The sequence below is a fragment of the Octopus bimaculoides genome, chromosome 14 (assembly GCF_001194135.2).
Source record: "Octopus bimaculoides isolate UCB-OBI-ISO-001 chromosome 14, ASM119413v2, whole genome shotgun sequence".
In the NCBI taxonomy this organism is placed as follows: Eukaryota; Metazoa; Mollusca; class Cephalopoda; order Octopoda; family Octopodidae; genus Octopus; species Octopus bimaculoides.
The window spans coordinates 48,291,670-48,304,318 of NC_068994.1; the positions used below are offsets into that span (position 1 = coordinate 48,291,670).

Below are 12,649 nucleotides of genomic sequence, written 5' to 3' on the forward strand. Positions count from 1 at the left end.
AAGAGACCGATGGAATAAGTACTAGGCTTACAAAGAATAAGTCCTGGGGGTCGATTTGCTTGGCTAAAGGCAGTGCTCCAGCATGGCCACAGTCAAATGACTGAAACAAGTAAAAGAGTACCTAAATCTCATCTTTCACCTAATGATAGCTAAAGTAGTTTACCACAAATTACTCAAACTTTTGGGAAAATAATTTTTGTTTCAATGATCTGGAGTGCAGTTTTATAAGAAAAAAAATAAGATATCTGATGACATTGATAGTACTATTTGAGTTATTATTTTTTTTGACTCTAATAAAGTTGAACCTGAAAAGATTTGAACTCAGAATAGTAGAGTAACAAACTTTCATGAAAGCTGTAAAGTATGTAAAGTACTATGAACTGTATCATAACAATGCATATATATATAAGAATAAAAAAATTATTAATCAAAAGAAGATAATGCTTATGTAAATTGTGCTTATGACAAAAATACATATTTAAAAACAAAAATTAGAAAAGTAAAATATGGGTATAAACCAAGTGTTTGTCTTTAAAACCTCAAAAAATAATTTACACAATTTAATTGTTAACTCTCAGTAAAACTCATTTATTTAAAAATAATTAAATTGGATAAGTGAATGAAAGTGCGTTGATAAATAATTTGAAGGTAGTGAGTTCCAATCTGACTTCTGAAGTTCATAATCTTTAAGACAACGAATATTAGTTACTAATAAAATAACCTATTGCACTATAAAGATCTCACTGAAATAATCAAGTATTGTTTCTGATTTGTGTCAATATTCATAAGTAGTTCACTCAAGAGCTTAAAAATCTAGCACAGTAGCTGCAGACCACTACTACAAAGCAAGCCTGTATGCATTCGTGTTTAACTGAAAGAAAATAGTCTACGTCTCCACTTCATGGTTGTCTGCTTAGTTTACTGTAGCAAAAGTAAAAATGAAATTTTAAAAAATATCTGTGTTTTTAAATGTAGGACGACTCCACTCAAGCATGAATAAATAATGTACGTGATTCTTACTTTAACTTATATTTTTAATATATGTACAATTATATTTTAAAATCTGTTTTTTTTTTTTTTAACTATTTTAAGCTCATTATTCCATATTAGTATAGATTTGATCATTCTATAAATTCAAGTTCCAGAACGTGATTTACTGGAAAAGCCTTTTGTATATTTTCTCCAGGTGGTTGGCTGTCTCTCTAAACAGTAAAGTTACACTTTTTCTTAACTAATGGTTGCTCAAGTAATTGCTTAAGCAAACCTATGATCAAAAATATTCTAGCCATTACTACCCAAAGTTTTTTTTGTCTTTTCAGGCAGTATGCAATTCAGGACTACATTAATTTATTTGAAACTACACAATCTAATATGATCTTTTTCCTCACAATTTAGGAAATCTTTTGGGGACAATTAGCAGAAGGAACATACAATATAATATCCATAAAGTTTAAACACAAACAATCATAGCCACTGGTTGGTTCACTAGATCAGTGCAAACTTGATCACTCCTTGAATAACAAGTCTTTCAGTCAAAGACTGATAACATGTCAACAGCAAAATTTGAATACTTTATATTCCCATTAATTATATTTTCATTTCCCCAGGAAAATGTCATGCAACTCAAGACTGATACTAATTTACACATATTGGTGAACATATGTTCTTTATGTGCATTTACACCAGGTTAAAAGTATATATAAGCATGCACGTAAACATGTATAGACACACGTTTATATTTGCCAATGTAACTATGTAATTATAATAATTATTCTACTTCTACTGAAATAATTATTGCATTGTGTATATCATGTCATAAGAATTTAATGGATATGTATTGTTACTTTTCTATTTTTATAGTTATTATTGTTTCTGCAAATTGACTCAGTCTTCTCTTCATTGTAAACAATATCAAACAGAAACTGATCTGAGTAAACACCCAGTTATGTGTAACTATGGTATGTAGAATATATATCATCATCATTTTTGTGCTTGTTCTTTCATACTCATAAGGGTTGGGTGGAAGTTTTTGATATAGTGAAGCTTATAAAATTTACATTTTTTTTTTTTAAATTTTATTTTGCTGATCACGTTTTCAGACAAGTTTCAGCAAGAAATATACACTAAATAGCAACAAATATTCAACCAATGAGAAAGCTTGTATGTAGTTGCTCAACCTGCTAGAATAGACAAATCACTAAAATCACACGCAACTAGTTTAAAATAAAAAAGTTATTTAAAGACAAGAAAGGCATGTTGGAAAATGTAGTTGGAGATAACTGTGTTTGAAAAGAGTTACAAATGGAATGTTCTTGATCATAGGTCTGCTGAATCAGAGATGATTTAAGCTAATTAACAGATATGTGTAACCATAAAAAAAATAAAATAAGAACAGTAAAAGATAAATAATGACTCATAAGTACAGGGAGAAATGAAAGGGGGAGTTGTGATGATTACTCTTTTTCCAAGAGCATAAATAACTAAAATGGAAAAGATTCCAATTGAGAAGTAAAATCAGAGTAAAATTAATAAATTTAGACATAACAGAAATTTTTTTAATATATTTTCTAATTACATTATAATGAATTACGTTAGACATTGTGTCTAATACCTGTAAAAGTCCCTTCTCAAATTGCTGAACCAAATGGGGAGTGTTTGATTTCTCAATATGCTAGAAATAGCAGCTAAATTTCCTTCAAATTACATCCAACCATGCAACATTTTAAGCTAAACTATAATCATACAGCTTCATCCAGTTATTGTTAATCCTAGGAAAGATAGAGACAACTGGACATTTCTTAACTCACTAGGATAATCCAACAGCAATTTAATAGTTTTCATCTTGGTAGTTGAGTAGAAACAACCATGAGATTGACGGTTGTGCAAGGTTTTATAACAGGAAAGGAATGTTATAAGAGCAACTGGAACAAAAACAGTGCAGGCCCATAGAGATTGAAACTTTATATCTACTACATTTGATAGTCACATAAGTTCAAGTCCCACCAGTGGACCTGTTGCTCTTTATATATCAAACAGTTATAATATCTAATAACATTTACATTAAAATTTCAAGACGAGGTAAACCTGGTCCAAAAGCACCACAGAGACTTTTCAATGTAAAATCAATTTTGCTTAAATGTTGTAAAGAAGGAAGAGATTTGGGAGCTAAATTTAGCAGGTTAAATGGCTAAACAGAATCCTTCTTGCAGGATTTTACATAGTCACTCAAATTCATCAAACAACCAGGATTAAGTACCAGATCAGATGGGTAATGTTAGCAGTTTTAGACCAGCATCCCATGAAGAGTAGTATTAATCTCTAACCTGCTTCTCAACATAGAAACGAAGATAAGCAGTGGCCATTTAGTACACAGACAAGGTGGTATCAAAAAGTCCCAGGACTAGTTATGTTTAATAAAAAATAACTTATTTTACCTAAGTCTTATCATCTCCTTCAAGATAGTCACCTTGCACAGCAGTACACCAGTCCCAGCATTCCTGCCACTTTTGGAATTTGGCCTGAAATTTGTTTTCTGTAAGTGAGTTGAGGACCTTCTGCACTGGATTTCAACAACAGTGTTAGAACAGCAACTTTGGACTGCATTTTCATTTGAGGAAAAAACATGGAAGTCTGCAGGTGCTAAATCTTGGTGAACAGGGCAGGTACAGAAGCGATACCATGTTGTTTTTGGCAAGAAACTCACGGGGGAGGAGAGCTCAGTGACAGAGTGCATTGTCGTCATGAAGAATCCAGTTCTTCGTGTTCCACAGATCCGGTTGGTTTCACTGAATGTCCTCCCTCAAACACTTCAAAACATCACAGTAGAACTCTTGATTGAAGGTCTGGCCCTACAGGATGAATTCTCAATGCACAATACCACATTTCTGGGGATGATGCTTATGGCAGATCTTTCAAGGATGTTCTACTTTTGAAGTGCCTTTGCCACTTGAGAAACATTGCATACAACCCATTGCCTTGTTGCCGTAAGCTTGCCGAAGCATGCTCAATGTCTCTGTAGCAGACTTCCGAAGTTTAATGCAAAATTTAACATTAGCTCTTTGTTCCTGTCCATGACAAAATTACAGACTACAGTATGTGATTGCAAAAACACAAATTTCACAACTAGCGAAGTAAACACAGCGATATCACTGCTAGCTCTCACTGCAGACGCAACCAAGTGCTGTCATCTGTTGGCACACTACAGAACTAGGCTGGGAACTTTTTTTGATAGCACCTCATAAATTTACAAGGTACTCAACAAATTTTAATCTGGGTCTAAAAGAATGGGTGTATAATCCTCAGTGAAAATGATATATAGATAAAAACATTTCACAGAAGTAAAGCTAAGTCCTTCTGCAGGCTTATTGCTCTTTCGATCTTAAACAGTGAAACAGTTACAGACAAACCTTGTTCCTAGCATTTTATTCTTGAAATTATACTCTGCAATAGTTACTGTCAATTTTATTAGCTGGCATAAAATTAATTCCTCCCACTCACAAAAACAATAAAAGTAAAAAGTATCCAATATGAAAGTATATGCAATGAGATATATTACTGGTATTAAATGACAATCAAGAGTGCAGGAAAAAAATAAGCATGCGACAGTGTTAAAACGTAGACAAGTAAATGAAGAGAAGTTAAATGTTGAAGTGTCAATGAACCGGTGACACTCCAACAGAATAAAGCAAGCAACACATAATACGAGACAGGTTTCCTGTTTCAATGACTGAAACCTATAATGCGATTAATAGTTGTAAAGGTATAATATACTCACCAAAGTCAGTGCCGTGGCATGTGAGTCAATTTCAGCAGTCAGAGGAGGCTTGTCGCCTACCTGGAAGTCAAAGTAGACAACCTTGTGGGAGAATGTGGAGAACTCATTACTAAAGCAGAATTTATACACGCCAGTCTGGTCAGCTGTCCACGTGAAGGTATCATACTGTTTCTTAGTGTCTTTGTATAATATCTGACCACTTGGTGCTGAAAGTTCCATATCAACGTCATAACTACCACCAGTTATTACCTGCAACAGAAACAAAACACTGTGTATTTTCTGATTATAAATAATAAACACCCAGTTTTAAAGCCATTATTGCCAATAATTAGTCTGGAGAAGCAAGAAAGTGGCCCTGATTTTTCCAAGCTCTTTGAAACTGCAGTATATGGATAGTTGGATGTGATTATTACAGTTAATATTCACATTAATACTCTTGATGTATATTAAGAAAATTATGGAAAGAGGCAACAGAACCAAGCAGTGTTTATAATGCAGCAATTTGGTTAGAAGACAACATAGAATAGTCAATGCTTGTATCAAATGGTTTTAAGATGGAAGTGGTATATTGTTAGCAAGACCTAGATAGTAGTGGAAAAGATATAGTGATGAACATAATTCATGAATGGGCAAGAAAAGATACTGTTATTGATGGTTTACACAAGAAAAGATTGGATATGGCTAGCCACCAGATTGAGAGAAATGGTCAGAATTTCATATCATATCATTTGCCGGATTCTCAAACTTTCACTTTAAAAATTAGAATGAATGAAACCTATTGATTATTTTTAAGGTAGTTCTGGGGTGAGACAATAATAGCTGTGAACTAGTGCATCCTTCTCATACTTTTACCCCTCGTTACCGTGGATAAAGCTGGCTCCTGAAAGTTTGTAGTTTTGCAAACTGTATAGCAGCTTAGTCCCATAATGGTTCATGTGATGCTGATCGTCTCCAAGCAAAATATGAGGGACTTTCTAACACAGATCAACACAAAGGCTGGTGATTACTTGATATGAAAAATAAAAAGAAGTGTTAGAACATGATTACAGAAACCTTAAGCACTTCATAAGGTTCCTCTATAAAAACGATTAACTTTGACACAACAGAAGAGTATAGTTGAATAAATTAACCCCACTACTTGATTGGTATATACTTTATCAACCCTAAAGACGAAAACAAATTAGACTACAGTGGAATTTGAACTTGATGTTAAAAAAGAGATGTAACTTAATGCCAAATTGCTTAACTGCTATAAGTTAAAATGGTCATGAAACTTAAACTCTAATAATCAAAATTCTAAGTGTGTGTGTGTGTGTTACAACATGGATAAGGTTTGATAAGAAGAATACCCAGCTGTAAAAGCCTGCCTCAAATAAGTACTTGCCCAACACATGCTGACATGGAAAAATGGATATTAAATGAATAAGTGTGTGTGTGTGTGTGTGTGTGTGTGTGTAATTCAGCTAACTATAGACATTTAGGTCTACTTAACAGAAATTAGAAAAGAGTGCTCCTTAAAAATAAGAATGATTTCTAACATTGGCACAAACCCACAAATTTTGGGGGAGAAGTGACTGTGACTAGTCCGATTCCAGCACATGCCCGCTTTTTATTTTTGTCAACTTCAATTGAATAGAAGGCAAAGTCAACGCCTTAAGAATGTGAATTCTGATAGTGAGAAATAGGATAACATTCTCAGAAACTCCAAGATCTGTGCCGCAGACACGCTCTCTCCACACTGCCCTTTCTACCATGCTACAATGACCCCTGCTCCTCAAATGTGACTGCTCTCGTGTCACTTTCGCGCAAGAACCCTCGATTCACTCTTTTCTCCGACTCTCAACACTGTTCACCACTACTCCACATATACACCACTTCCAAGACAGACACACTAACCACTACAATCAATCCTTTCGTCCCAGAATATCGACACTTGGGGATTCCCTCCCGGCACATATCCTTCAAGTATCGATCTCACCGGTCTCGGAGGGCCAGTGAAGGTCGTAGACACCTCTTCCTCCAGACTAAACTATTTAAAAAAAAATTTTTTTTTTAAATCAATCCTGTCCCCTACCATTTTCGCCATTCCATCAGCTTGATTTTTATTATACATAAAACATACTCATACGGGATTAATAATAGATATTAAACTAAGCGTAAACAACCAGTCCAATTTAATGCATGAGTGCGTATAAAACTGTCAAATTGCATTTTGTGTCAAATGATAATCTCCATATTTACAGATAAATACTGTTTGATTTTTATTTTTGATGTTTTCCTAGGTAATATTTAAATCTGTAAAATTTAGCCATTTGTACACCCAAATGTTTAGTCACTAAACCTTATTTTTATTATTATTATTTAAATTCTTGGTTAAAATACACAACTTTCACACCTAATATGTATCATAATAACGTTGGTACGCTCCTAGTTAACGTGGCAGTATAAGCAACCCAATGGAGCCATCCATTCATTAAACCTTACATGAATTCATATAAATTATCTGTTAATATACGAAAAGATGGTCAGTAAATAACCTGAAGGGAGGAAGTACGTTCTACCAGGTTAAATTGACCTTGACCAGATACACGATGACAAAGTTTCTATGTGGTACCCCAAACTGAGAGACGAACCTTCCCCCGCATAAATAGGGGAACGGAAGTTTTGAAGCATTCAGGGTCCTGCATAAGGCACAATGGACAGGATGTCAGCTCACGACACGTGAACTGGTGTTCAAATACGTTATACCCGAGGATATTTCATACATACACATGCACACGCAGCCGTGGTTTCATAGAGAAGGTTTACTGACACCTCCCGCTTGTAATTATTTTATAATCCCCCCCCCCTTTTTTTTAAAACTCAACATGCAGAGGTCCAGACTGGAATTAAAAGGATCTGCTATAATAACAGATGTGATCGCTATGGAATGGCGAACAAGCCAACCTAAAGACCTCGTCTTCGGTGTTACAGTCGTAATAACTAACACCTGTATCTGTGTTCATACCTATGTGGTGGTTATGTGAATTAGCATTTATAAAACAAGGAAATTGAGACAACTATTTGTGAGATCGAGACAAGCATTTCCTTTCTACACATACATACATCACAGATGATGATGTGTATGTGTAACATATATTTAAATTAGTCTAAGAGGTTATCGGGTTTCTCTCCAACCATTTGCTAAAAACTATCTTCCACTTGTATCTCTAACTCATGTGTGAAAACCCTTTGAGAAAAATCTACAGTAGCTTTTATCGACCTCAGTACTTGAGTGGCACTTTCATTTATAGACCTGGAGAGGATCAAAGACAAAGTTGTTCCAGACGAAAATTGAATTCAGAACAGAAAAAGATATAAATGGAGATTTTTAACATTGGCACACATTTTTAGGGGAAAGGGTGAAACCGGTTATCCACTGGTACCTATTTTACTGATATCAGAGGAATGAAAGACATAACGAATTACGATGTTATTTGAACTCAGAACGTTAAGGGATGACAGTAAATAAAACAATGGTAATAATTTAAATGTGTTTTAACTCACCTGGAACTCCAGTGTGCTTTTGAGGCCTTCTTTAATACTCTCGAAGAAACACATACGTTCGTTATCCGGTAACTCAAACGTAAGTTCCCCGGACAGTACGGTATGCACATTGAAAAGACATAGCAGTCCTGTCACAAACACGAACATTGAAGTCGACGAAGTACTCGCAAGACACTCCATTTATAACTATTTAATTATAATAACAGTAACTAGAAAAGGAAAATTTAAATATTCAACAAGCACCCACCTAAAAAAAATTAATTCCCCCCAAAAAACAAGTAGTTATAATAATTAAAAATCACAGTAACAAACAAGTGCAGGAAGTCAGTCACTACACGACAACAAACACTGGCGAGGCTTCGATTTGAAACCGGCTGGGATTATGTTATTGTCGTATCGTTCAAAGAAACAGCGATTGATAATTAAATATGTTTATATATATAATTTATACTACTCATGTGTAAATGTGTTGTATTATGTATATATATATATATATATATATACACATATGCTTGTACGTGCGTATAAATATGCTTTATGGTAATATTTATATAAACACTGTCAGAAGATGCAGACGAATATATTGTTTTTCCAAAGAAACAGACGACAGTCCAGAGAAGGAAATTGTTAGAAAAGAAAAAAAGAGAAAAGAAAAAAAATCAAGAAGGAAGAAAGACAATATGGATCAAACAAAATCCTCTCCTTTCTTTTTTCAACTCGAGGGGCGTGTGAGTGGTATCGGAGCCGGCCAGGTTTTATATGCTTAGTGATGGCAATGGCGACAGTGATGGCGGACCGAGTGACGTGGCTTTTCCGCTCGCCAGACGGCGTTTCGGTAGAATTTCGTGCTTCCGCTTTGATGCGTTTATATTTTGCCCCGTGTTTCTATATAAACGTGTATATCCGCAATGAATAAAAAAAATAAAATAAAACTTTAAAATATATGCTAAATTATTGAAGATAGAATAATATAATAGTTATTAATTGTAAGTACTTCTAATGAAAGGGGAAAGAAAAATTCGTACGCAATAAAATTCAATTTAAAAAAATATATAGTGAGTTTGTACCCATCTGAATAATCATGTGGGCGAGCCAAAACATCGATTAAATAAAAAATATATACTCTGGACGTCATTCAAAACTGAAGTTGATGGGAATGAAACAAGTAATCAACTGCATATGTATCGATGGTACACCTGTGGTTAGAAATCAATAAGTTATTGATCACCAATAAATGTAATAAAGTACTTATAAGACAGACTGACAATAGAGAATGGTAACAGTATCGAAACTTATAATATTGACTTGATCCTTTTATATGCTGTCAGAATCACAAGCATCCAGCATAGGATGCTGGTCTACAACAAGTAGTTTTCCTCCAGCATTGGATGCGGAGAAAAAGCTTGTTAGTTTACAATACTTGCAGAGATGAATTCCACCAACACCTTTCATGATACCTATTTATGGCTGAGAGTTAAATTTCTCGACCATGGACAAAGAAGCACAGTGGTAGAATAGATAACTTTCTGGTAATCTCATACTCTCACAACTGGACCATCTGTAATTCAAACCTAATATATTACTTGTAATTATTTTATCAATTCACAGAGAATGTAAACTCAAGATTTTGAAAATATCATCATCATGATGATGCTCTACATACCAACCTCTGCTACTCCATGTTATGACTCTATTTAAAGTTATTTGTCCTAAGCCTCAAGTGATAACTTAATCACTTACCCAAATCTATCCGAAATACCAGGTGTTGTGAGATTGATTATTCAACTGCTCCTCTTCTACAAACTTATAGAGAAAACTGCCTCAGCTCAAATAAACAGTACTATCTATATTTATACAATGAAAACGTGAGACCTTTTCAGCTCATATCTTAGTGTGAAAAGCACACCTCCTAGCATCAACAACAGCATCTTTTTCTTTTGTTTATTTCTTTGTTGTTTTTTGTTTTGACTTTGTTTTCAGCCAGTAGGGAAGACAATGTTCATGGCACTTTACAGGGGCTCTGAGAGTTGTTGGAAGAAGAGATCTTTAACCCCTTAGTATTCAGATTACTCTGTCAAATGTAACGCTTATTGATTCACACCATTTTGAATTAATCAAGGAGGATCATGTAGCTTTGAGATTTTGATGAAGTGATTGTTTATTTTTAAAATGACATTGTAGGATAAGCATAAGGGACCAGATTTAGCCAGTTTGAACATAAAAGAAGGTATTTGGACCTGATATGGCTGGTTTAAATGCTAAAGGGTTAAACTGGCTGAAATGCTTGTATAAGATTGGACTCTACTAAATCATGTGATAGAGTAGGTCAACTACCCAGGCAGGCCATAACAGGATTTGAATTCAGAATTCAAAGAAGCTGGAACAAACACTGCAAGAATCCAGTTTGACATTCTTACAGTTCCACTAATCCACCTTACTGGATAGGTATTTTATACATATCAAATAAAATAACCTGATTTTATGGTGCACGTTACCAATTTTTAAATTTTTTAAATTTTATCTAGTTTCAGCTCATGAGCTGTGGCCATGCTGGTGCACCACCATTTGGTGTTGCTACATAATTTTACTTCACGAATGCTTTTTTGGAATTGACATTTGGTGCATGAGAGAGTTTGATGCAGCTGCCCTCATCTGCACCACCTGCCGTGAAGTTGGTTCATCTGTTCATCTGGGACACTTGACAGGAAGAGGTTCAGTTTTATTTTGAAGACACCTACATCCACCCCATGCAGGTCTCTCAGGTCCTTCAAGAGGATATTGAAGAGCTGTGGACCTCTGAAGCCCAGGCTATTGCAGTATCTTGTCCTACATCATGATGGCAAATTTGGAGTCCTTGGCACTGTGCAGGTTTTGTGTTTGCATAAAGAGACTAGTTCAGAGTTTTGGTTCAGCATTTGGCCCATGAATATTAGAAGATGCCACGCATTGGGACTGAACCCAGAACCATGTGGTTGGTAAGCAAGCTACTTACTACACAGCCACTCCTAAAAATAATTAATGCCAAAAAGTAATCCTGATCTCCAACTTAATGTGGAGGTTGTATTAGAACACAGAAACTGTATTATTTACCTTGAAAGGACCTCTCATAAGGACTTGTAATGCATTAAAAGCACTCAACATTATAGTAAAGAAGCATCTGCTTCTGCTGGTATGGATTCCTCAGTGACAGATGTTCAGCAGCAATGTAACAGCTGAATCTCCCATCAATGACACAATAGGATCATAGTGTTTTTGCTGAAATAGCCGGCGGGTTTATTAAAAATAGGACATAAGCAGTATTAATACTTAAAAGAAATCTTCATCTCCAACCTAGCATGGAAGTTGTGTTGGAACACATTGTCTTTCTGAGCAAAACACTTGCTCTGTGATCATTTCGACATCTAATATGTGGCACTTCATGCACCTGTACAGGTTATGTTGATTTGGTGGGGAGAGTGGACACAAGAATTTGATCACAATAAACAAATCTTCTGTGGAGGTTGCCCAGCAAGAAAATGCAGAACCGTCATCTTTTTTACTCTGAGCACAAGGACTGAAATTTTTGGGGAGGGGGCCAGTCGATTAGATCAACCCTAGTACGCAACTGGTACTTAATTCATTGACCCCGAAAGGATGAAAGGCAAAGTCAACCTCGGCAGAATTTGAACTCAGAACCCAAAGACAGATGAAATACCACTAAGCATTTTGCCCCGCCATCTCTCTTTTACAACAGATAAGTCCAGAATATTTGAGTATCTACATATATATAGGAGTGGCTGTGTGGCAAGTAGCTTGCATATTAGCTACATTGTTCCAGGTTCAATCCCACTGCATTGCACTGAAAGAAGCCTGTCATATATGTGTGTATGCTTGCATGTGTTTGTCCCCCCACCATTGCTTGACAACCGATGTTGGTGTGTTTACGCCCCCATAACTTAAGCAGTTCGGCAAAAGAGACTGATAGAATAACTACTAGGCTTACAAAGAATAAGTCCTGGAGTTGATTTGTTCGACTAAAGGCAGTGCTCCAGCATGGCCACAGTCAAATGACTTTCAGTTTCTGTCTACCAAAACTTTGGCCAGCCCGAAGCTATAGTACAAGACACATGCCCAAAGTGCCATGCAGTGGGACCGAACCTGGAACCATATGGCTGATAAGCAAGCTACTTACTACACCGCCACTCCAGCACATATATATATATATATAAAAACCACATGAATTGTTGGAGACTTTCTGTTTCTGAAGAAGAGTATTGCTCAAAACATTAAACAAGCTTTCTTTCCTTCCCTGAGCATATCCTAATACTTTACATGCACCACTTTTTTTTT

General features: G+C 35.4%; 1 protein-coding gene across 2 annotated transcripts in view; it reads right to left on the reverse strand.

Annotated features, from left to right (window-relative positions):
* LOC106876388 (transmembrane emp24 domain-containing protein 7) overlaps positions 1–9,148 on the reverse strand; it is a 33,674-nt gene extending 24,526 nt beyond the window's left edge. The window contains exons 1-2 of one of the 2 annotated variants that reach the window (XR_008265495.1): positions 8,321–9,139; positions 4,775–5,023 (exon numbers count right to left, since the gene is read on the reverse strand). Coding sequence is in view for 1 of the 2 variants with exons in the window: in XM_014924905.2 (XP_014780391.1) it covers positions 4,775–5,023; positions 8,321–8,500 (429 nt within the window). In the remaining variant the exon portion in view is untranslated. Of the gene's footprint in view, positions 1–4,774; positions 5,024–8,320 lie in introns of both variants that reach the window. The other variant, XM_014924905.2, reaches the window with a different exon arrangement.
* Between the last annotated feature and the right edge of the window lie 3,501 nt (positions 9,149–12,649).